This window comes from Diceros bicornis, chromosome 10 (assembly GCF_020826845.1).
Source record: "Diceros bicornis minor isolate mBicDic1 chromosome 10, mDicBic1.mat.cur, whole genome shotgun sequence".
Classification (NCBI taxonomy): domain Eukaryota; kingdom Metazoa; phylum Chordata; class Mammalia; order Perissodactyla; family Rhinocerotidae; genus Diceros; species Diceros bicornis.
Window position 1 is genome coordinate 53,883,024 of NC_080749.1, and position 23,230 is coordinate 53,906,253.

At 40.0% G+C, this 23,230-nt stretch overlaps 1 protein-coding gene across 3 annotated transcripts in view; it reads left to right on the plus strand.

Annotated features, from left to right (window-relative positions):
• The window catches only part of RAPGEF4 (Rap guanine nucleotide exchange factor 4), a 298,329-nt gene that overhangs the window by 31,424 nt on the left and 243,675 nt on the right, over positions 1-23,230 (plus strand). For all 3 annotated transcript variants that reach the window (XM_058549262.1, XM_058549268.1, XM_058549260.1), the window contains exon 2: positions 22,946-23,088. In XM_058549262.1, coding sequence (XP_058405245.1) covers positions 22,946-23,088 — 143 coding nt within the window. The remainder of the gene's footprint in view (positions 1-22,945; positions 23,089-23,230) is intronic.

Here is a 23,230-nt window from a genome sequence, read left to right on the forward strand (position 1 = left end):
CCTTGCCTGAAACTATACGCAAGGCCAGCTTTCTTTTTATTAAATCAGCATTCTATACATCAGCCTACCTGGCTTGGACTATTAATTCTGATCACTTTGAAAGCCAAAATGACTATCAGTAAGAAGGAAGACTCTCACATTGAATCTTCATCCCTAACTAATCATAATCCCTGCCATATGTCCTTGGCACAGATCATGTTGCCGCCTGGGGCGTTTCATTCTCTGCAGTGAAGCGTGCTGGAAATTTGTGTTGGTGAGGACTGCTCTTGCCATTTTACACTCTGAAGGGGTACCAGAAGCTGTTTCCAAAAAGAATGAAATTCAAGGCATCTGTTTTCTCTGGCTTTTGTAGTGTTCAAACTATGGAAATGAGGTGTCTTGGACTTGATGGGTATGACAAAAGGTTTTAGTCTAACAAAAGTTTATCAAAAATTCCTATTCAATATTTTCTCTACTAGCCAACTCTAAATGTATTTAACAGTCTTCTCTCTATTAAAGCTTGAGCACTGTAAAAGAAAAGAGAATTTGACAATATCTGTAAGAAATGAATCCAACCTGCCCTAAGTAATCTTGAGTTTACCAATAATCCTTAGCTGATAGGACCCTATACTATCTAATCTTTAGTTTATAGGCCATAGCCAGCTATATACTATACAGAGAACATCATTCTAGCCAAATTCCTGAGTATGTTTTGACTTAGCAATAGATCTGGATGGCCCTTTCCCGTTTTGTTTAAGATATTCAGATTCTGAACTGCCAAGTAGTTATAGGGTAACACTTTGACAGATCATGTTGATTTATTTTTATTTATTATTTATTTATTGGCTCAATATATAATTTCTCTTAGAACATAAACTTTTCTAAAGATGGACAGAATCTCAGAGATAATTTAGCCCCATGGCTCCCTTTTGGATATGAGGAAGCCAAGGCCCAGGGAGGTTAAGCAACTTGCTCAAGGTAGTACAGCTTGTTAGTGGTAGTGCTAAATGTAAGTCACATAGTGTTACTTCCACCACATTCTCTTGGTCACAGGGCCAGCCTGGATTCATGAGGAGGGGAAATAAGTCCCACTTCTTGATGGAGATAATGACAAAGCATTTGTGGCCATCTTTAATCCACCATACTCAAAGCAGAAATTTTGCTTCATAACATTTTAGACTTTTGAGGAGTATTTGCTGCCTTTTTAGTTGGAAACATTTCAGCCATTATTTCTTCAAATATTTTTTTCTTCCCCATTTTCTCTGTCTTCTCCTTCTGGGACTTCAATTATATGTAGATTAAACTCTCTTGACATTATCTCACAGGTCACTGAGTCTCTATTCATTATTATTATTTTTTATCCTTTTTTCTCTCTGTACTTTAGTTTGGATAATTTCTACTGCCTGCCTTAAGGTTCATTGATCTTTTTTTCCTGCAGTGCCCAATCCACTCTTAAGCCCATCCAGTGAATTTTTTTCTTTTCATATTTTGTATTTTTCAGTTTTAGAATTTCCATTTGCTTCCTTTTCTTTTAAGTCCTTAAACATATTTATAATAGCTGTTTTAAAGTCCTGGTTTGGTATTTTCAACATCTGTCATCTCTGGTTCTGTTTCTATTTACTTTTTTTTGGTTATGAGTTACATTTTCCTGTTTCTTTGCATATGTAGTAATTTCTGATTATATGCTAGACATTGTGAGCTATGCTATTGAGAGTCTGAATTTTGTATCTTTCTTTAAAGACTGTCAACCTCTATTTCAGAGATAGTTAACTTACTGGACAATTAGTTTGCTTCTATTGAGGCTTATTTTTAAGCCTTGTCAGGGTAGGTCTAGGTCTTGGGCCAGAGTGGCATTTTTGGAGTCTCAGTTGAATGTCCAAGTGATCACTGAGGTCTGTCTACTCTGGCTGTCTGAGCTGCTGTCTCTCTCAGCACTGTGTGACCTCTAGAATTTCCATTCAGATAACATTTCCCAGGAACTCTTGCATATTTGCAGCCAATGACTCAAGAAGACCCCTGTGCTAAATTCTGGAGCTCTTTCTATGAACATTTCCTTCTCTCTGGTTCACTTCACTGCAAATTCCAGCCACCTCAGCATCCCTGAATTCTAATCACTGCCACACCAGCCCAGTGAGACTGCCGTATTTTGCTCAGGCTCTCCCTCCCTGCCTCGGTTCCAGAAAAATGTCTCCAGGCAAAAGATCAAGGCTATTGTGTGCATCACATCTTGTGTTTCCCTTCTTTCTGGGATCATAGTCCTGAGTTACCTGTTATCCAGTGTCTGAAAGCAATTGCTTCATGTATTTCATTCAATTTTTAAATTGCTTACTGTGGGAGGGTTAGTTTTGCACTCCATCATAGCCAGTTACTCCATCATAGCCAGAAGTGGAAGTTCTCCATCTTTTATATTTAAACAATAGATTTTTTTAATAAATAGAAAATTGCTTATATTTAATAAAACATAAATTGCCACTCTACATATGCTTAAGTGACCAATCTGGAGAATCAAATATAGAGATGATTTTGCTAGTGAACTAAAGACACCTATAGGGCTTTCTCTGAAGCTTGGCTAATATGTGTGGTTCAATAACAGATTGATGAGCTGATGAAATAAATTCTAGTTGAAAACTCTTGGCTCTAGGTCAAAATGATGTCTACTCTGATGTGCTAAGTTCTTTGTTCTGTACTTTCTTGGGTTCTTTGCTGGAAGCCCTGGAATTCTTCTGTTATTTAGTCCTCCTGCCTGAGTTCTGGTTCCTCATGAGGACTAAACACCCATGCTTCCATAATCTCATCCCTAATCTAGAGACCTGTCTTCACTCAATGTGTCTACGTACCAATTTTTCTATTCCTATATGTTACTTATCAATTAAGATACAATTCAGGCCCATTCCCCCCACCCCCCATTTTAATATGTTTATATCCATTACAAGTATTGTGGGGCAGGAGAGATTAGTTACCACAGGAACGGTCTGATTATCTCCACATGGGAATAATAAACCCCCTTGTAGTTGCTGGTGGTATATTATATATTCTAGTTTAGAATCATTTTCAATTTGGGCCTAGTTTAATGGATTTCTTTGAGTGCATCACTTTAAAAAGTGGCACCTGTCCTCCTTGTTTCTGGGATATAGCTTTAGAACTGCATTGTTTCCATTTCTTATACGGTTTTTACCTTCAGAAAAGACTTAATACATAAATAGTGTAATATCACATGTTTTAATATTTAAGTTTATTAAATTAGTTGTGAAAATTAGCCCTTATGTGGGCTAACAAGCTCACATAGGGGAAAATATGAGTGGATCCTACAAGAAATCTTGGTGTATAAATAAGCTGTTATTAAAAAACAAAATGATTCTTTGTGCATTCTTTCACTTGAGAACACTGGTAGTCTGAAGATTCATTATTACTCTCATTTTGTAAGAGTGGTAGAAAACAGCAAAAATTTTGCAATTTCTTAACCAAAAAGTAATCTCCCAATTTTCTTTAAAATGTTATTAAATTTTAATGATAATACATTCATGTCTACAAATACAAAAGCACAAAAATATTTATTCTTTCAACAGTGTTCATTGGGCACCTACTATGTGCCAGATACTGTTCAAGGTATTTTATATAGCAGAAATGCAAACAGAAGAAATCCCTGCCTTCATGGAGCTTACATTCTAGTGGAGGCAATCATCAAAATAAATAAGTAAATTATTTATTATTATAAATATTATGTTAGGAAGTGTTAAGTGCTATGGAAAAAAAAAGAATGCTAGGTAAAAATGGGTTCGATGCTGCTGAGAGAACTGTAATTTAAGTAGAGTAGTCAGGGTAGGCTTCAGTTAGAAGAGAATTTGTGCTCAAACTTGCAGTAGGTGAGGGGGTGAGTCTTGCAGATTTCTGGGGAAAGAACATCCCTGGTGGAAGGAGTGGCTATTGCAAGGGCTCTGAGGTGGAGCCGAGGTCTTCAAGGTGCAGCAAGGACACCTGTGTGTCTGGAGGAGAGAGAGTAAGAGGAAAATAGTAGATGAGGTTCCAAAGGAAATAGGTGACTGGAGGAGGGCATGGCGGCCAGATTATGTGGGAACTTTATTGGTTTTTACTCTGAGTGCAATGGGGAGCCACTGGAGGGTTGAGAGCAGAGACCTGGCATGATCCGACTTAAATTTGGAAAGGATCACTCTGGATCCTGTAAGGAGAAGCGACTCTAAGAGCGCAAGGATGGAAGCAGGCACCGTTGTGAGAAGATCACTGCAGTGGTCTGGGGGAGACATGATGGTGGCGTGGACCAGGACAGAAAGAGTACAAAGGATGAGAAGTATTTGGATTCTGGAAATACTTTTATATAATTTTTGTGTATATGTTCATTCTGGGTAAACAGCAAAAATTAAGTCTCCCTCCCTCAGTCCATGCATTTATAAAAATATATGTATATATTTCTGCTCTCTGCCACATATCAATGATAGCACGTTGTTCACAGTGTTCTTAGCCCTGTTTTTACTGAATGATACCTTGGATTATTTCATATCTATAGAGCTTCCTCATTCTTTCTAAAGTTTGCATACTATTCCATTGTGTAGATTTATCATTATTTATATTCATATATAAGTATATTTTATTTCATATCCTTGTACGTACATAATTTTACATATGTGCAAGAATATCTGCAGAAGTCTTATAATTGGAATTATTGTATTACAATATTTTAATTTTTGGTAGATACTATCAAATTGCCCCCCATGGGTTTGTACCGATATGTATTCCTATTTACTATGCATTTCTACACTTTAAAAAACATTTAACTTCTTCAATATTCACAGCATCTATTGAAATTGACGCTATTCATTCACAGGGTGAATTCTTCTAATGACCAAAGACATCTTAGGGAAGAAACGAGGAGGCTCATCATCCAATTATATGTTGAAACCTGCCCATGTTTTAGTACTATTTCAATATTGTTTATTGCAACATGTTTTCAAAGTGTTTTGCAATTTTTAGTTCTTCCAAAAAGTCCATCAAGTAGGTCATTGTCCTGATGTCATAGAATAGGGCCTTGCTCCTTGGAAGTGCTCAGTAAATATTTGTTGAGTGAGTGAATAGATGAATGAAAATGCGTACTTGATTCCTAAGGAGACTTTTACTAGGGACGCTTTCCAGATCACACAGTGACTTAATGTTCATGACAGGAATAAGTGTCAATATTCCTAACTTCTGATAAGCACACCTTTTTAAAAAAAATTGTGGTAAGAACACTTAGAAATCTACTTTCTTAACACATTTTTAAGTCCACAATACAGTATTATTAGCTGTGGGCACAATGTTGTACGGCAGATTAGAACTTATTCATCTCGTATAACTGAAGCTTTATACCCCTTGAACAGCAACTCCCCATTTACCCCTCTCTCCTGGCCCTGGCAACCACTATTCTACTCTCTGTTTCTATGAGTTTGACTATTTTAGATCTCTCATATAAGTGGAATCATGCAGTATTTGTCCTTCAGTGACTGGCTTATTTTACTTAGCATAATGTCCTCAGGGTTCATCCATGTTGTCACGTATGGCAGAATTTCCTTCTTTTTTGAGACTGCATAATATTCCATCATATGTATATACCACATTTTCTTTATCCGTTCATCTGTTGATGGGCATTTAGGGTGTTTCCATATCTTGGCTATTGTGAATAATCTGACAAGCACTCTACTTTCTAATGCTACACTCACATACTATTTTCAATTCAAGTCCCTGACTTAGCATCTTTACCCACTTATTCTGTGGTTTCTTCAAGTTGTCACCAACAGGGGAACCAACAGCATGTGCTAGGGTAGACAGGAGAGGGGATGAGGAGAGAGGGACAGAGGGGCACTTGGGGAGGCAGCAAGATGCAAGAGGTTGTCCATGAATAGCCGGTTTAAAATAAAATCAACAAATAAGTAAAAGGCCTCAAGCCTTGTATCCACATAATGAGTTCATAAACCACTTTGCTCTCTCTTTTTTAAAAATAGACTTTATTTTTTAGAGCAGTTTTAGGTTCACAGCAAAATTGAGTGGAAAGTACAGAGAGTTCCCATATATTCCTCGTCCCACATGTGCGTAGCCTCCCCCATTATCAACATCTCCCACCAGAGTGGAATATTTGTTACAATTGATAAACCTACACTGATACATCATTATCCTCCAAAGTCCATAGGGCTCACTTTTGGTGTTGTACTTTCCGTGGGTTTGGACAAACAAATATATAATAATATATATTCACTATTATAGTATCATACTACTTTTCTTTCTTTTTTTGTGAGGAAGATTGGCTCTGAGCTAATATCCATTGCCAATCCTCCTCTTTTTGCTGAGGAAGATTAGCCCTGAGCTAACGTCTGTGCCCATCTTCCTCTTTTTGCTTGAGGAAGAGTGGCCCTGAGCTAACATCTGTGCCCATCTTCCTCTATTTTGTATGTGGGACACTGCCACAGCATGGCTTGATGAGCGGTGTGTATGTCCATGCCGGGGAGCTGAACCGGTGAACCCAGGGCTGCCGAAGTGGGACATGCGAACTTAAGCCACTACACCACCAGGCTGGCTCCCACTACTTTTCTTTTAAAGCCAGAGATTTTCAACCAGCTGAGCCAGTGAGGGGAAGGCATTTTCAGAACTCCCTGCTAAAAATGTGCTTCCCTCTGCTGCTAACTCATTGGCGTGTATCCTGTGCCTCAGGTGGGTTGAGATGGATAAAAGATTGAGAATCACTATTCTAGGTAAAGTAATGTCCTCTCCTCCTCTTCCCCTATCCTGTGTATACTTCCTCTTTTTCACTTTCTTCCTCCTTCAAGGGTCTCCTTCTCATTACCCAGGAATAGAGAGCACCAAGAAAGGAAGATTATCAGAAGGATCTGACTCACGAGATTCCCATTCTCCAATCCTCACCTCAGGCCCTTAGGGCTCTCCAAATATTTAGCTGTAGCAGGGGCAATTTTTTGAACAGTCATTGCAAATTTGAGTGTAGCCCTAAGTGCTGTGGAACGATTTTCGAGAGTCTCTGCTTACTTTGATGAAAATTGCATAGAGGGAAAAAAAGCCATCAGTTCAAACTTACCCGGAAAGCATTTTAAAGAAACATCAGTTATGAGTCATCCGAGAAGCCATTCTAAAATTTTAAGGAGCCAAAAGAAATTATTTTTAACTTTATGCTGGTAGAACAAGTGTATGGCCTAGGGAAAATTATGATAGTGTTCTATTTTAGGTGCTGTTTGGGATGCTGTGAGCATCCCAATTTGGCTGGGGTCGGGGGGAGAGTTGGGGAGAGACTTATGCCCAGCCTGATGATCCTGTACTGAGTTTAGATGCTCTTGGACAATCAGAGAAGATTTTAGAAAAGGGTCTGTTAAACTTGGGCAAGTCTGTACTTGGATTTTGTATTTTCATTTTAATTTTAATGAGACAAATTGCGACACACTGAGCCTGGTCAAAAAGGTTTTCCTCTCTCTGTTCACTAACAAATGCAGAGTCAAGAATTATTTAGATAATAGCAAGGCTGTTCCTGCTCTCTGCCTAAAGGTGGGCTTTTTCAACTGTCCAAATAGCCCTGGGCCCAGAGCTGGCATCTCTCTGTATCTGCCGTGGGACAGATGACAGCGTGGTTGTCTGCAACAGAGAGGTGTTGGTATTCTGATCCTGGCTCTGCTCAGGGCCAAGATGGTGGTCCACAGTGACCTGCAGTCATAACTGTCTTATCTCATTTGGGACTCTGAGGGGCGAGTTTCTCTCGACTCTTTTATAGAGACATAAATGCAAGCAGGCATGATTTCTAAACAGGGAGGCATTAGGCCAGGAATTTGCAGACTTCCTGTGTCAGATGTGCAGGCCATATTTTGGAAGGGTCACAAAGGTGTTAGTGTGCCTTGTGACAATGTGTCTCAGCCGTGAGGATGAAAAGCTGCAGCTGCACCTGGGGTCTGAGGATCCGTCAAGGAGATTTTTCTGAGTCATCCTGAACACGGGCAGAATCAAGAGCCAAGAGAGAATTTTTGGCAACTGATCGAATTGAGGGAAGTGTAAGTGTGTGTGTGTGTGTGTGTGTGCATGTGTGTGTGCTGTTAACAAAAAATATTCAATGACCCTTGTTAAACATGGTCGGGCAGATTTTATTCAGGACCATCGCGGTAGATATAGGGACCACTGAAACAGGATTTGACAGTTGGGGAGAGGTTGGGCTCAACTCCAAATACAGTATGGGCAAGTGAGAATTTATAGCCAAGGATCAGGGTGTGTGTGTGTGTGTGTGTGGGGTCAGTGGATAGAAAATTACTAAGAGGAAACATCAGGGGTAGGGAGGTTCTGGCTAAACTGACCTAATAGGACTCTTGCTGAAGACAGGCCACGGTGATCAGACATCACCTGGGGAACGTTGGAGGATGAGGAACCTGAGCAGGATGAGGTAGAGGGTGGTCATATTTCAGGGGTGGGGGCTTCCGGTTAAACTGACTTAGCAGGTTTCTTGCTAAAACTACATTTTACAAGGAAGTGCACAGATGGGCCTAGGAGAAGGTTCAGGAGCGTGATTGAAGTTTAGTCAACAAAGAATCTTAGTGTGTATGTGTGTGTTTGTGTATGTGTGTTTGTATGTATGTGTGTATGTATCTGTGTGTATGCGTCTCTGTATATATGTGTGTATATGTGTGTGTATGTGTGTACGTGTGTCTGTGTGCATATCTGTATGTGTGTGGTGGGAGATTGGTGGGTAGTAGGAAACTCATAGGGAGAGGAGTCAGTAGAGCGGGTCTCTAGGGAGAGGGACTGTAGTGATACACCACATTTTTAGGACCAAATGACCAAACAATGGTGGTACTGTAGTCATAAAAAGAGAAATGAGAAAGAACTGATTTTAGGAAGAATTTGCAAAAATGCCTTCATGAAGTCTTTGTAGAACTTTCATCTGTAAGTGCTGTCTGTTCCTCTGCTGGATTCCTCTTCCCTTCTTTCCTATTTTAGTTGCGATTCTCACCACATTTCCTCTTGATAATTACTGTACATGTACAAATCTCCCTAAATCAGTTTTACCTTCCTGGGTGCAGGAGCCATGCTCTTTGTATCACTGAGTGCTTTATTCTCCTCTCATGTAGATATTCAGTAAATATTTGCAGATTGAATGAATGCATTTTCAACACCTTCTTTCTGAATTTTGTTGACATTGCTGGGAAAACTTGTAATTAGTAAAGAGTAAACATTTCAGTATTCTAAGTGATTAATAATCATATAATTAAAATGATAACGTGATAAGTGGTAAACATCTTGAGTTTCAAAGACTTTGGATATATCCATGTCATCACTGGCATTATAAATACACATGATTTTAGCATACTAATACCCACCAAACCTCTGTGTCAAATGTTTTTGCTGGTAAAATAGGGTTCATAATACCTGCCTCACCTAGCAGGGCTGTGATGATCAAAATTTTGAAAGCCCTTGGAAAAGTTAATAGTGTTACAAACAGGTCGAGGTTGTCAAGTACATAGTGTTGGAGATCTTACTATTATAATAGATCGAGAAAAACATACATGCACACCTACCTATAAGACCTTCAAAAGGCACACAAGAATTCTAGTGTATGTTTTTAAGCTCTTTATTCATTGTTTTCATTAGATACTTCTTTTAAAAGGTCTTTGTGGCTAATGATGATGATGGAGATGATGGTACCGGTAATAATAATAATAGCTTCTGTAGCCTTTCATAATTTATAAAGGTCACAGGTTTTATCTCGGATTTAACAGTTGGTTAGGAGAGGGGACTACCTCTTTGTAACCCTAAGTTACTGTTAAAACAAAACAAACTGCAAAGTCATTTTAATGCAAATGTATTTAGTTAACATCACACCCAATGTTCTGAAATACATTTACTGATCTTCAAAAGACGTCTGGAAATTAAAAAAAAAATACAGGTGAAGTAGTTGAGGAGTTGAAGCATTACATACATTCCTGCCAGATGATAGTACTGTTATAGTTGGTTATTGTTGAGTCCAGTTCGTGGCTGAGCCTTCTGTATATGATCATGGGAAGGCAGCTTCGCGGAGAGCAATCCTGCCTCCCCCTCCCGCTTAGCCCTTCTTTCTTCACCTACTTCCTGCACCCCCACAGGTCTCACTGTTGGGTGTTGGAATCCACTGTCCGGGGAGGTCCCGCAGAGCTTCTGTAGGAGTTAGCACTGAGGGGTTTACCCAGCAGACAGAGGATGGGGGGCCGTCCCCCTGGCAAAGGATTTGCAAATATTGATTATCATGAAGTCAAACAATAAAAGTCATCTAAGGGGAGATGTTTTTGCTGATTTTATGGTTTTTGTACATTTTTTTCCCACAAATGCTTAGGTGTTATTATTTTGTGTTCTGACTAACCCAGAAACTGGTTAATTAGTCCCTAGATAATCCAGAGTTGACTGAATTAAGATTTAAGAGCATATTAGATTTTTACGGTGCATAATGCACGTGAGCAGGACCTGGAATCTGGAGCCTTTGCTCTCCCTCCTACATTTGACTTTGGTAGTTCCCATGTTTTCATTCTTTGTGTGGTAAAACGAGGTCCAGCCCAGAACACTGTGGGTACCCATATTACAGTACTTGCCATACAGTATTCTAATTTTGGTGACATGGCTGCCTTCCTCACTGGATTGTGAGCTCCTTGAGGGTAGAGTTGGCATCTTGCTCATCTTTGTTCTTCCAGAGAAAGGTACCTATTGTACAGTAGGAAAGCAATATTACTGAATGGATAAATAAAATGAATATGCATTCACGGAAGGATGTGTTTGGTGGAGAGTCATTTAAAATTCCATAGATTTTGAGAATTCATATTGCAAAGTTGTCTTGTTTATTTGAATGCCATTAGTTTGAAAGGTAGATGTGATAAAATGTTAGAAATATGTGTTAAAACCACTCCTTTCAAGATCATAAACACATTCTAATAAAATGATCTTTTTTGATACTGCTGATAGGCGTTGTTTAGCGTTACGATTTATCTAGTACTTAAAAGAATTTTACTTTATCAGAAATATTTTTAGTTTGTGCCTTTTGCTAACTTTGATGGGTTAATCTCTGTCTGGCCTTGCCGTCTAATGTAGAAAGTTTCTGATGACAAACTGAAATTCATCCTGGAACTGAAGAACCATGTGAAGAAAAAACAAAACAAAGCAGGAAAACGTGATTCAGTGGTTTATAAAAAATAAGACCTAAATAGTAGTTACCAAGCTAATGAATAGATGAATGATGGTATCTCCAAGGAGACAAAATTTACACGCATGAAATGTGAAGTAATAAAATAATGTGATAAGATGCCTAAAATAAATGTCATCAATTGGATTTCAGAGAAGAGAGAAAACGTTGTAAGAAAAGCTCCATGAAGGAAGTGAACCCTAAGCTGCTCCTAAGGAAATGAGTCAGTGTGAGAAAATAACTTCATGTCTGTATTAGTTTTCTATTGCTAATACAAATTACCACAAACTTAGTGACCCAGAACAGCATACATTCAGTATCTTGCCGTTGCCAAGGGGCAAGAGCCTGGGCGTGCCTGTCTGGATCCTCTGCTCAGGGTCTTAAAGGCTGACTGGACTCTGTTCCTTTCTGGAGCCTGGAGACCACTTCTAAGCTCACATGGTTGCTGATAGAATTCAGTTCCCTGCAGCTGTAGAACTGAGGTCTGTTTTCTTGCTGGCTGCCAGTTGGAGCCTCACATATTCCTTGTCATGTGGCCCTCTTGTAACATGGCAGCTTTCTTCTTCAAGGCCAGCAAAAGAATCTCCCACTTCTTCCACCCTCTTTTAAAGGACTCACTTGATTAGGTCAGGCCCACTTGGGGAAAAAAAATCTCCCTCTTGATTAAGTTAAAGTCAACTGATTAGGGACCTGAATCATATCTGCAAAATCTCTTTATCATTGCCATATATCATAACATAATCATGGGAGTGATATCTCTACACTTGACTAAAAGCAAATTATAGCTGTTGCCCACACTCAAGGGGATTATACAAGGGTGTGGGTCATTGGGGGTCACCCTAGGATCCTGCCTACCACAGTGTTTTCTTTTGTAAATGATTTTTTCTGTTGTTATTTGAACATGTTTTAAAAGTGAAGTTATTTTAAAAGGTGATTTAAAAAATGGGCCCTGGTGTCAGATGCTAGGCTAAGGAAAATACCTTCTCTGAACTTGGAGCTTTTACTTACTTTTACTTAGGGGACCAGCTGTACACAGTTATTAAGGGAGTGGAAAGAAGCCTGGAGTGAGTTATACTTAGAGAAACCCGCATCATCAATTTGAAATACTGCAAGAGCTTCCTAACCGGTCTCTTGGCTGCTGGTCATGACTCTCACACCTGCCTCTACTTGCAGTCAAGGTGATCTTCCCAAAATGCTCATCCAATCATGCCCCTACCCTGCTTAAAATATTTCTGCTGACTATTATATGGAACCCAAGCTCTCCAGCATCCTAGGAAAGCACTGCCGTGCCGTACAGCTTCATGTACCAACACAGCCCTCACGTGCCCTTCATTCACACTCAGCTGAGGCAGTGGCGGTAGGCGGTAAGAGGCGGGGGTGGATTTGAAAGACACTGAGTAGGTAGAACGACCTGGATGTGGTAAGGGAGGAAGAGCCTGCTCCGTGCACAGAAATAAGTGCAGGTGCAGTAGCAGATGTGGAGAGATGAGTTCAGTTTGAGGTCGCTGTGGAACATCGCGCCCAAGGACTTCTTGCATGCCTGACCCTCTACTGGATACTGTGGCATCTATAAAGGAAGTGCCAGGCATGCCCTCTACAGAGATGAGAATCTCTGTGACATTAGGAAATTATGGATTCACAGGAGAAGAGGGGCAACAGAAGGATTATCAGCAGTGGTGGATTACAGAGGTGGGGTGGTAAAGATGTCAGTTAATAGCTAAATGGACTTTTCTCCACTCCATGAAGTACCTAATAAAAGCCATGGCAGATATACGTTGCTTTTCATTGTTTCTGTGGATTAAATGTTTAAATAATGGGAGACATCATTAGGACCTAATTTGGGGGTGCCCAAAGGAAATATCGTGAAGAGAGGTTTGAAACTTGTCCTGGTTATCTCAGATTAACTTTGTCTTTCCAAGTGTCTTTTGTCTCTTGGCCTCACACAATCTGGTTACAAATCTTGAAGTTCTTTTGTGGTTGTTTTGGACTGTATGGAAGTACATAACTTTTTCTTCTGGAGTCCAGTTTCTTCTGGAGAGTTTTGGGCCAAAAATGTTTTTAAGCTGCCCTGGTCTGCCTTCCCAATATGGGACATGCTCTGAGGCGAATCAACAAAATGGGATGCTGCTTTCCTTCTTTTTTTTTTTTTTTTCTATTTTTTTTTTTTTATTGATGTTTTAATGGTTTCTAACATTGTGAAATTTTGGGTTGTACATTTTTGTTTGTCCATCACCCCATATATGACTCCCTTCACCCCTTGTGCCCACCCCCCACCCCCACTGCCCGGGTAACCACAGTCCAGTTTTCTCTGTCCATGTGTTGGTTTATATTCCACATATGAGTGAGATCATACAGTGTTTGTCTTTCTCTTTCTGGCTTATTTCACTTAACGTAATACGCTCCAGGCCCATCCATGTTGTTGCAAATGGGACGATTTTGTCTTTTTTTATGGCTGAGTAGTATTCCATTGTATATATATACCACATTTTCTTAATCCAATCATCAGTCGAGGGACACTTAGGTTGCTTCCACTTCTTGGCTATGGTGAATAATGCTGCAATGAACATAGGGGTGCATAAGCCTCTTTGGATTGTTGATTTCAGGTGCATTGGATAGATTCCCAGTAGTGGGATGGCTGGATCATAGGGCATCTCTATTTTTAATTCTTTGAGGAATCTCCATACCGTTTTCCATAGAGGCTGCACCAATTTGCATTCCCACCAGCTGTGTATGAGGGTTCCTGTTTCTCCACATCCTCTCCAACATTTGTTGTTTTTTGTCTTGGTGATTATAGCCATTCTAACAGGCGTGAGGTGGTATCTTAGTGTTGTTTTGATTTGCATTTCCCTGATGATTAGTGATGTTGAGCATCTTTTCATGTGCCTATTGGCCATCTGTATATCTTCCTTGGAGAAGTGTCTGTTCATCTCCTCTGCCCATTTTTTGATCGGGTTGTTTGTTTTTTTGTTGTTCAATTGTGTGAGTTCTTTATATATTATGGAGATCAACCCCTTGTCAGATGTATGTTTTGCAAATATTCTCTCCCAGCTGGTTGGTTGTTTGTTCATCTTGATTCTGGTTTCATTTGTCTTATAAAAGCTCTTTAATCTGATAAAGTCCCACTTGTTTATTTTTTCTTTAGTTTCCCTAGTCTGGGTAGGCATGTCATCCGAAAAGATTCCTTTAAAACCAATGTCAAATAGTGTGTTGCCTATATTTTCTTCTATGAGTTTTATAGTTTCAGGTCTCACCTTCAGGTCTTTGATCCATTTTGAGTTAATTTTTGTGAATGGCGATAGCACATGGTCCACTTTCATTCTTTTGCATGTGGCTGTCCAGTTTTCCCAACACCATTTATTGAAGAGACTTTCCTTTCTCCATTGCATGTTCTTAGCACCTTTGTCGAAAATTAGCTGTCCGTATATGTGTGGTTTTATTTCTGGGCTTTCAATTCTGTTCCATTGATCTGTGTGTCTGTTTTTGTACCAGTACCATGCTGTTTTGATTACTATTGCTTTGTAGTATGTTTTGAAGTCAGGAATTGTGATGCCTCCTGCTTTGTTCTTTTTCTTTAGGATTTCTTTAGCTATTCGGGGTCTTTTGTTGCCCCATATAAATTTTAGTATTCTTTTTTCTATTTCTGTGAAGAATGTCATTGGGATTCTGATTGGGATTGCATTGAATCTGTAGATTGCTTTAGGTAATATAGACATTTTAACTATGTTTATTCTTCCAATCCACGTGCATGAGATATCTTTCCATTTCTTTATGTCATCGTGGATTTCCCTCAATAATGTCTTGTAGTTCTCATTGTATAGGTCCTTCACCTCCTTGGTAAGATTTATTCCTAGGTATTTTATTCTTTTTGATGCAATTGTAAATGGTATTATCTTTTTGAGCTCTCTTTCTGTTAGTTCATTATTAGCATATAGAAATGCAACTGATTTTTGTAGATTGATTTTGTACCCTGCAACTTTGCTGTAGTTGTTGATTGTTTCTAATAGTTTTCCAACAGATTCTTTAGGGTTTTCTATATATACAATCATGTCATCTGCAAATAGTGAGAGTTTCACTTCTTCATTACCTATTTGGATTCCTTTTATTCCTTTTTCTTGCCTAATTGCTCTGGCCAAAACCTCCAGTACTATGTTGAACAGGAGTGGTGAGAGTGGGCAGCCCTGCCTCGTTCCTGTTCTCAGAGGACTGGCTTTCAGTCTTTCCCCGTTGAGTATGATGTTAGCTGTGGGTTTGTCATATATGGCCTTTATTATGTTGAGGTACTTTCCTTCTATTCCCATTTTATTGAGAGTTTTTATCATAAATGGATGTTGTATCTTGTCAAATGCCTTCTCTGCGTCTATTGAGACGATCATGTGGTTTTTATTCTTTGTTTTGTTGATGTGATGTATCATGTTGATTGATTTGCGGATGTTGAACCATCCCTGCGTCTCTGGTATAAATCCCACTTGATCATGGTGTATGATCTTTCTAATATATTGTATTCGGTTTGCCAATATTTTGTTGAGGATTTTTGCATCAATGTTCATCAGCGATATTGGCCTGTAATTTTCTTTCTTTGTATTGTCTTTGTCTGGTTTTGGTATCAGGGTGATGTTGGCCTCATAGAATGATTCAGGAAGTGTTCCATCTTCCTCTATTTTTTGGAATAGTTTGAGGAGGATGGGTATTAAATCTTCTTTGAATGTTTGGTAAAATTCACTGGAGAAGCCATCTGGTCCTGGACTTTTATTTTTTGGGAGGTTTTTGATTACTATTTCAATCTCTTTACTTGTTATTGGTCTATTCAGATTCTCCATTTCTTCTTGGTTCAATTTTGGGAGGTTGTATAAGTCTAAGAATTTATCCATTTCTTCTAGATTGTCCAATTTGTTGGCATATAATTTCTCATAGTATTCTCTTATAATCCTCTGTATTTCCATGGTATCCGTTGTAATTTCTCCTCTTTCATTTCTAATTTTATTTACTTGAGCCTTTTCTCTTTTTTTCTTAGTAAGCCTGGCTAAGGGTTTGTCTATTTTGTTTATCTTCTCGAAGAACCAACTCTTTGTTTCATTAATCCTTTCTACTGTTTTTTTGGTCTCAATATCATTTATTTCTGCTCTGATTTTTATTATTTCTCTCCTTCTGCTGGCTTTGGGCTTTGTTTGTTCTTCTTTTTCTAGTTCTGTTAGGTGTAATTTAAGGTTGCCTATTAGGGCTTTTTCTTGTTTGTTAAGGTGGGCTTGTATCGCTATGAGTTTCCCTCTCAGGACCGCTTTTGCTGCATCCCATATGGTTTGATATGGCATGTTATCATTTTCGTTTGTTTCCAGATAGTTTTTGATTTCTCCTTTAATTTCATCAATGATCCATTGGTTGTTCAGTAGCATGTTGTTTAATCTCCACATTTTTGTCACTTTCCCAGTTTTTTTTTTCCTGGTTCATTTCCAGTTTCATAGCCTTATGGTCTGAAAAGATGCTTGTTATGATTTCAATCTTCTTAAATTTATTGAGGCTTGCTTTGTTTCCCAACATATGGTCTATCCTAGAGAATGTTCCATGCGCGCTTGAGAAGAATGTGTAGTCAGCTGTTTTTGGGTGGAGTGCTCTGTATATGTCTACTAGGTCCATCTCGTCCAGTTTTTCATTTAAGTCTAATATTTCTTTATTAACTTTTTGTCTGGATGATCTATCCATTGCTGTAAGTGGGGTGTTAAGATCCCCTACTATTATTGTGTTGTTGTTGATTTCTCCATTTAGGTTTGTTAATAGTTGTTTATGTACATTGGTGCTCCTATGTTGGGTGCATATATGTTTATAAGTGATATGTCTTCTTGATGGAGTGTCCCTTTTATCATTATATATTTCCCTTCTTTGTCTTTCTTAACCTGTTTTATCTTGAAGTCTACTTTGTCTGATATGAGTATGGCAACACCTGCTTTCTTTTGTTTGCCATTAGCTTGGAGTATTGTCTTCTATCCTTTCACTCTGAGCCTGTGCTTGTCTTTAGTGCTAAGATGTGTTTCCTGAAGGCAGCATATTGTTGGGTCTTGCTTTTTAATCCATCCTGCCACTCTGTATCTTTTGATTGGAGAGTTCAATCCATTTACATTTAGGGTAATTATTGAAATATGAGGGCTGAATGTTGCTGTTTTGTCACTTATTTTCTGGTTCTTTTGCATTTCCTTTGTTTCTTGTCCCATTTGTTTTGGACTGCCAATTCAGTTTGGTTGTTCTGTCTTATGATTCTTCTAGTTTTCTCTTTGTTTATCATATGTGGTTTTGCTTTGATTATTTGTTTAGTGGTTACCTTGAGGTTTGGGCAAAAAATCTTGTGTATGAGATAGTCCATTATCTGATAGCCTCCTATTTCCTTATACTAAGTCAATTCAGTCACTTTCCTCTTCCCCTTCTAAGTTGCTCTTGTTATACCTTATTCTATCTTGTGTTGTGCCTGTGTGTTTACAGTGATGAGGTTAAATTTATTTTTGGTGAATTTCTTCCTTTGATCTTTGAGTTTAGTATTTAAGTGGTTGCTAACCTATTCCGGTAAAGATCTACTATTTCTCTGATTTTGTCTACCTACTTTTCTCCTTCCTCCAAGCTTTGTGTTCCCTTTCTCTTCTTTTTTTCAGGCCTGAGGGCCTTCTTGAGTATTTCTTGTAGTGGGGGTCTCGTGGCCATGAACTCCCTTAGCTTTTGTTTATCTGGGAGAGTTACTATTTCTCCATCATATTTGAAGGATATTTTTGCTGGATAGAGTATTCTTGGCTGAAAGTTTTTGTCTTTTAGTATTTTGAATATATCATTCCAGTCTCTTCTAGCCTGAAAAGTTTCTGTTGAGAAATCCGCTGAGAGCCTGATGGGAGTTCCTTTGTACGTTATTTTTTGTTTTTGTCTAGCTGCCCTTAATATTGTTTCTTTGTCGTTGACCCTGGCTAGCCTTACCACTAGGTGTCGTGGTGAAGGCCTTTGTCTGTTAATATATATAGGCGTCCTGTTGGCTTCGCTTACTGGTATTTCCTGCTCCTTCCCCAGATTTGGGAAATTTTCAGCTATTATTTCCTTGAATAGGCTCTCTGTTCCTCTTTCCCTCTCCTCTCCCTCAGGAATACCTATAATTCTTATGTTACATTTTCTAATAGAGTCAGATATTTCTCGGAGTCTTTCTTCATTTCTTTTTAGTCTTAGTTCTCTCTCTTCTTCCATCTGGAGTATATCTGTATTCCTATCCTCTAAAGTACTAATTCTTTCCTCCATATTGTCAGCTCTGTTCTTTAAAGATTCCAGATTCTCCTTTATCTCCTCCATTGTGTTCTTCATCTCCATCAGCACTGATTGGTTTTTCTTTATGATTTCAATCTCTTTTGTGAAGAAACTCCTAATCTCATTTAATTGTTTTTCTGTGTTGTCTCGTATTTCGTTGAGTGTTTTTATGATAGCTATTTTGAAATCTCTGTCATTTAGTTTATGGATTTCTGTGTCTTCGGGGTTGATTTCTGGGTGCTTGTCATTTTGTTTCTGGTCTGGTGATTTCATATATTTTTGCATTGTGGTTCCTGTGTTGGTTTTGATTTTCCTCATCCTGGAAGTCTCTGGTTGCAATTTCCACCTGCCGCCACTGTCTGGTGGTAAAGGGCTGTGTAGTCTAAGCCCCCTGCGCTCTGCCCCAGTTTTTCTGCTGCAATCCGCAGTTTTGTTTTGTTTTGTTTTGTTTTTCCCCACTGCGATCCACGGGTCCAGTCCAGTTTGTTCAGGTCTGCCTCGGATCGCTAGGTCTGGTCGAGCTGCAGACTCCGGGTTGCGGGGAGGGGGGAGCTCTCTCTTTTGCCCTCTGGGTCCCTGACGTGGGAGGCTTCTCGTTTGCCCCTCTTTATCCACTCTCTGGGGTGCTCAGATGTTGATGGTAGCCCTGTGGCTCCTCTGAGCCCTCTGTGCGGGAGTTTCTCACTGGCTGAGAGAGCCCGAAGAGCTACAGTTTCCCGCCGAGGGCCTCCCCTTCCCCCTCTCTGGGAGCCGCGCGGACCGGGATCGCTGATCTGATGGGGAGGGAGCGGAGTTCTCCTTACCTCTCCCCACTTCCTCCGGGGGCCCAGCACGTTCCGCTCTCAGATGTGCGCCAGTGTGGATCCCTCTGCTCTAGGTTTTCACTGTCTGGGATTCCGTTGTTGGTCTGTGGCTGTTGCTTTTGTTGTATCTTGTGGGGGAAGAATTCACGGGAAAGCTCACTCCGCCATGATGCTCGCTGCTTTCCTTCTTGATGGAAGATGGATTCTAATCTTCACTTACCTCTTTTTCTTTGTAGCTAAGTAGAATCCACCATAACAATCAATTTCTAGCTCATCTGGTCCTTGTGATTCCTCCTATGGTCATTGAAATGGTGCCATTGCTTTGGGCCTGCAGGCTAGTGTCAGCGCTGCTGGGGCAGCGACCTGTGGTGTTCATGTGGCTGCTTGCTGTGGCTGGGTGTGACTCCCTGCTGGTGCCAACACTGCTTCCCATGAAGTGTGCCCCGCTGGGTTGGCTCCTTACTGAGGGGCACTTCTGCCAGTTGCTGTGGCCTCACTCCCTGTGAAGTTCTTTCCCAGTGGGCACACAAAGACTCTGGTTGAAAGTCATCTGTACCCCTTTACTAACTACTGAAGTTCTAGCCCTTGTTTCAAAGCCCCTTAACTTTGAGAACGTAACTCTGGTAGGGAGTTTATAAAGCCCTTCCAAAGGGCCGACAGGTAGAAAGACGCACTGGTACTGATGTGCTGTACCCTTGCTGGTAAAGCCTGCGAACCTCTCAGATCTTTCAGGCACTTGGTCATCTCATAAAGTGGACACTAATGCCTCAGGATTTCCCTTCCTCCTCCCACGCCCTTCAGTTGAGGTTAGTCGGGAGGCTAGCCAAGGTTGTGAGCATATTCTTTGAGTCTAATTTTCTTGGGCCTGAAAGTGTGATGGGAACAGATGAAGAGCCTCTCAACTAAACTCGTGAAAGCTTGAGTCTTAGGTCTTCCCCTTAGTGACAGGTCATCTGCTCCTGTCCTCCAACAATGTTCATCTCTCATGGCGGGATATGTCTTCCTCTGACAATGTCCCAAATTCCTTGGGACTCTGGCACATCTAGTCCTGACCTTTGTGTTGGTATAGGTGATGCCAGGTGATGCTATGGTAACACCCCTCCCCCAAAATCTCAGTAACCTCACACAACGGAAGTTTATTTGTCGCTTACACAAAGTCTCCATCTTGTGGCTATAGCATCTGAAACACATGCCTTCTGTATTAGTTTCCTAGGGCTGCTGAAACAAGATACTGCAAACTAGGTGGCTTAAAACAACAGAAATTTATTCTCTCATAGTTCTGGAGGCTAAAATCTAAAATCAAGGTGTCAGCAGGGCCATGTTCTCCTGAAGGCTCTAGGAGAGGCTCTTTCCTTGCCTCTTTCTAGCTTCTGGTGGTTGCCAGCGATCCTTGGCATTCCTTGGCTTCTGAATGCATCACTCCAATCTCTGCCTTCACCTTCACATGGCCATCATCCCTGTGTCTCCGTGTCCAAATTTCCTTCTTCTTATAAGAACACCAGTCCTTGGATTATGGCCCACCGTAATCCAGTATGACCTCATCTTAACTTGATTACACCTGCAAAGACCCTATTTCCAAATAAGGTCACACTCACAGGTACCAAGTATGTTAGGACCTCAACATATTTTTGGGGAGAGACACAATTCAACCCATAACACACTGCAAAGTTGTGGCTGAGGAAGAGAGAGATGGAAGATGCCACCCGGCTCTTAACAGAAGTGATACGTGCTAGTTTGTTCATAGTCCACTGGCCAGAACATGACTAACATAACTGCAAGGGAAGCTGGTAAATTCAGGGGAACACGGGTATTCGGTGAGAATTACCTGTCTCGGTCACATCCTTGCCCCGCTCATTTCCTCTGATCCCAGGATGCTCTGGGACATACATGAGGCTGGATAGTTTCTGTATAATGTGAAATATCTATCAAGGAACATCATGTGATCCTGCAAAGCATATTGAAGGAATAGACTTGGGAAACTGCTCAAAGAAAAGAAAGAAAATAGTTTATATAATCTGTAAAACTATCCCATTTTTGTTTGGTTCTTTGGTTCATCTTAATCCAGAGAATGCAAAATGGTGGTCAAGAAGTTGGATCTAGTCCATAGATGTTTTTTCTGTGTGGCCCACACAATGTTTAAGAAATGTGAACAAACATCTAGATATCTTTCCTTGAACAATTGGAAGATGTGACAACATCTGGGCCCATGTTTCCACAGAAAACCAGTAATAAAGAAATCAGCCAAATAAGGCCTGCTCCCTGTAGATAGTCACATCTCTGCAGTTTGCTCTGATCCCCACCATTCCCTATAGTATTGCCAACACTGAGGCTGAATATCAGTTCTCATTCGTCCTTGGGCTCTCACCATTGTTTTCATGTAGTAGAGATTTTTTTCCTTATACTTGACTCTTTTTACTCACTTACTATACCTGATTGTCCTCTGCAGGCATTTATGTTTGTGACCTCAATTTTAAGTAAAATCTGCATTTTCATGTATCTTATCACATCCTGGTGCTTCTAAGGGATTAAACACTACCCAAAAGCATCACCTTGAACTCATGACTTTGAGGTTGATTCCTGCTATAGCCATCTGTACAGGAAAAACTCACTGCTCCTGTGTTTCCTCTCACACTGCTACCACACATTAGCAGATGTGTGGGTTTTCCACACATTAAGCAATTTTGTGACACCAGCTGGGTGTCCTACAATTCAACTTAATTCTGATACCATCTGTCTAGAGATGACATCATATCCCACAGGTTAGAGGATCAGTCCCACAAACTCCCCCCCCCCCTTAGATGCTAATTGCAAGTCCAGGTTGTTACCTGTGCTTCTGACTGATGGGCTATAAATCGGAGGTTTCCACAAATTCCTCCTTGGGTTTGATGAATTTGCTAGAGCGGCTCACAGAACTTGGGAAAGCATTTACTTACTAGCTTACTAGTTTATTATAAAAGGATATAACTCAGAAACAGCCAGGTGGAAGAGATGCATAGGGCAAGGTATGGGGAAAGGGCGCGGAGCTTCCACGCCCTCTCCCAGGGCCACTCTCTCTGCGTCTTCACGTGTTCGCCAACCTGGAAACTCTCCGAGCCCCATAATTGAGAGATTTTTATGAAGGCTTCATTACTAAGGCATAGTTGATGAAATCGTTGGCCATTGGTGATTGAACTCAATCTCCAATCCCTCTCCCCTCCCCGGGGATGAGAGTTTCACTCCTCTAATCACAAGATTGGCTTTCCTGGCAACTAGCCCCCATCCTTAGGTTACTCAGGGGCTTTCCAAAAGTCACCTCATTAAGATAAACTCAGATGTGGTTGAAAGAGGCTTGTTATGTATAACAAGACACCCATTTCACCTTTATGGCTCTGAATTTTAAGAACTGAGGACAAAAGACCAAATATTGTAAAAAAGATGCCCCTATGGCTCTTATATAGGAAACTACAAGTTTTAGGAGATAAGTGCCAGGAACAGTGGATGAAGACCAAATATACATTTCTTATTATAAATCACAATGTCACACCATCTGCAATAGTCATGATGTAAGGTGAATAGTTGACAAAGGCCTGAAAATACTTATAATGGGGATAGGTGGATAAATATTTGCAGTGAAATACTTGAAATAGAGATAGTTGCATAAATTTGGATATAATTAGAATAATGCGTGTTCACTCAAGTAAATCCTTGCTGATACAATTTTTTGTGCTTTTTCTCCCCTTTATAGACCACTGGAACGATCCAGTGAAGATGTGGATATAATCTTCACACGGCTGAAAGAAGTTAAAGCTTTTGAGAAATTTCACCCAAATCTCCTTCATCAGATTTGTTTGTGTGGTTATTATGAGAATCTGGAAAAAGGAATAACATGTAAGAAATGCAACTTCAGTGGTATATTTTCACGTATGGTTTGTGCTCATTTGTGGTTATCCTATGGGGATAGAGAGCATGTGGGGTATTTATGTGCCAAATATTTGAGGTTCAACCAAACGTATTAGGTTGACATTTTCCT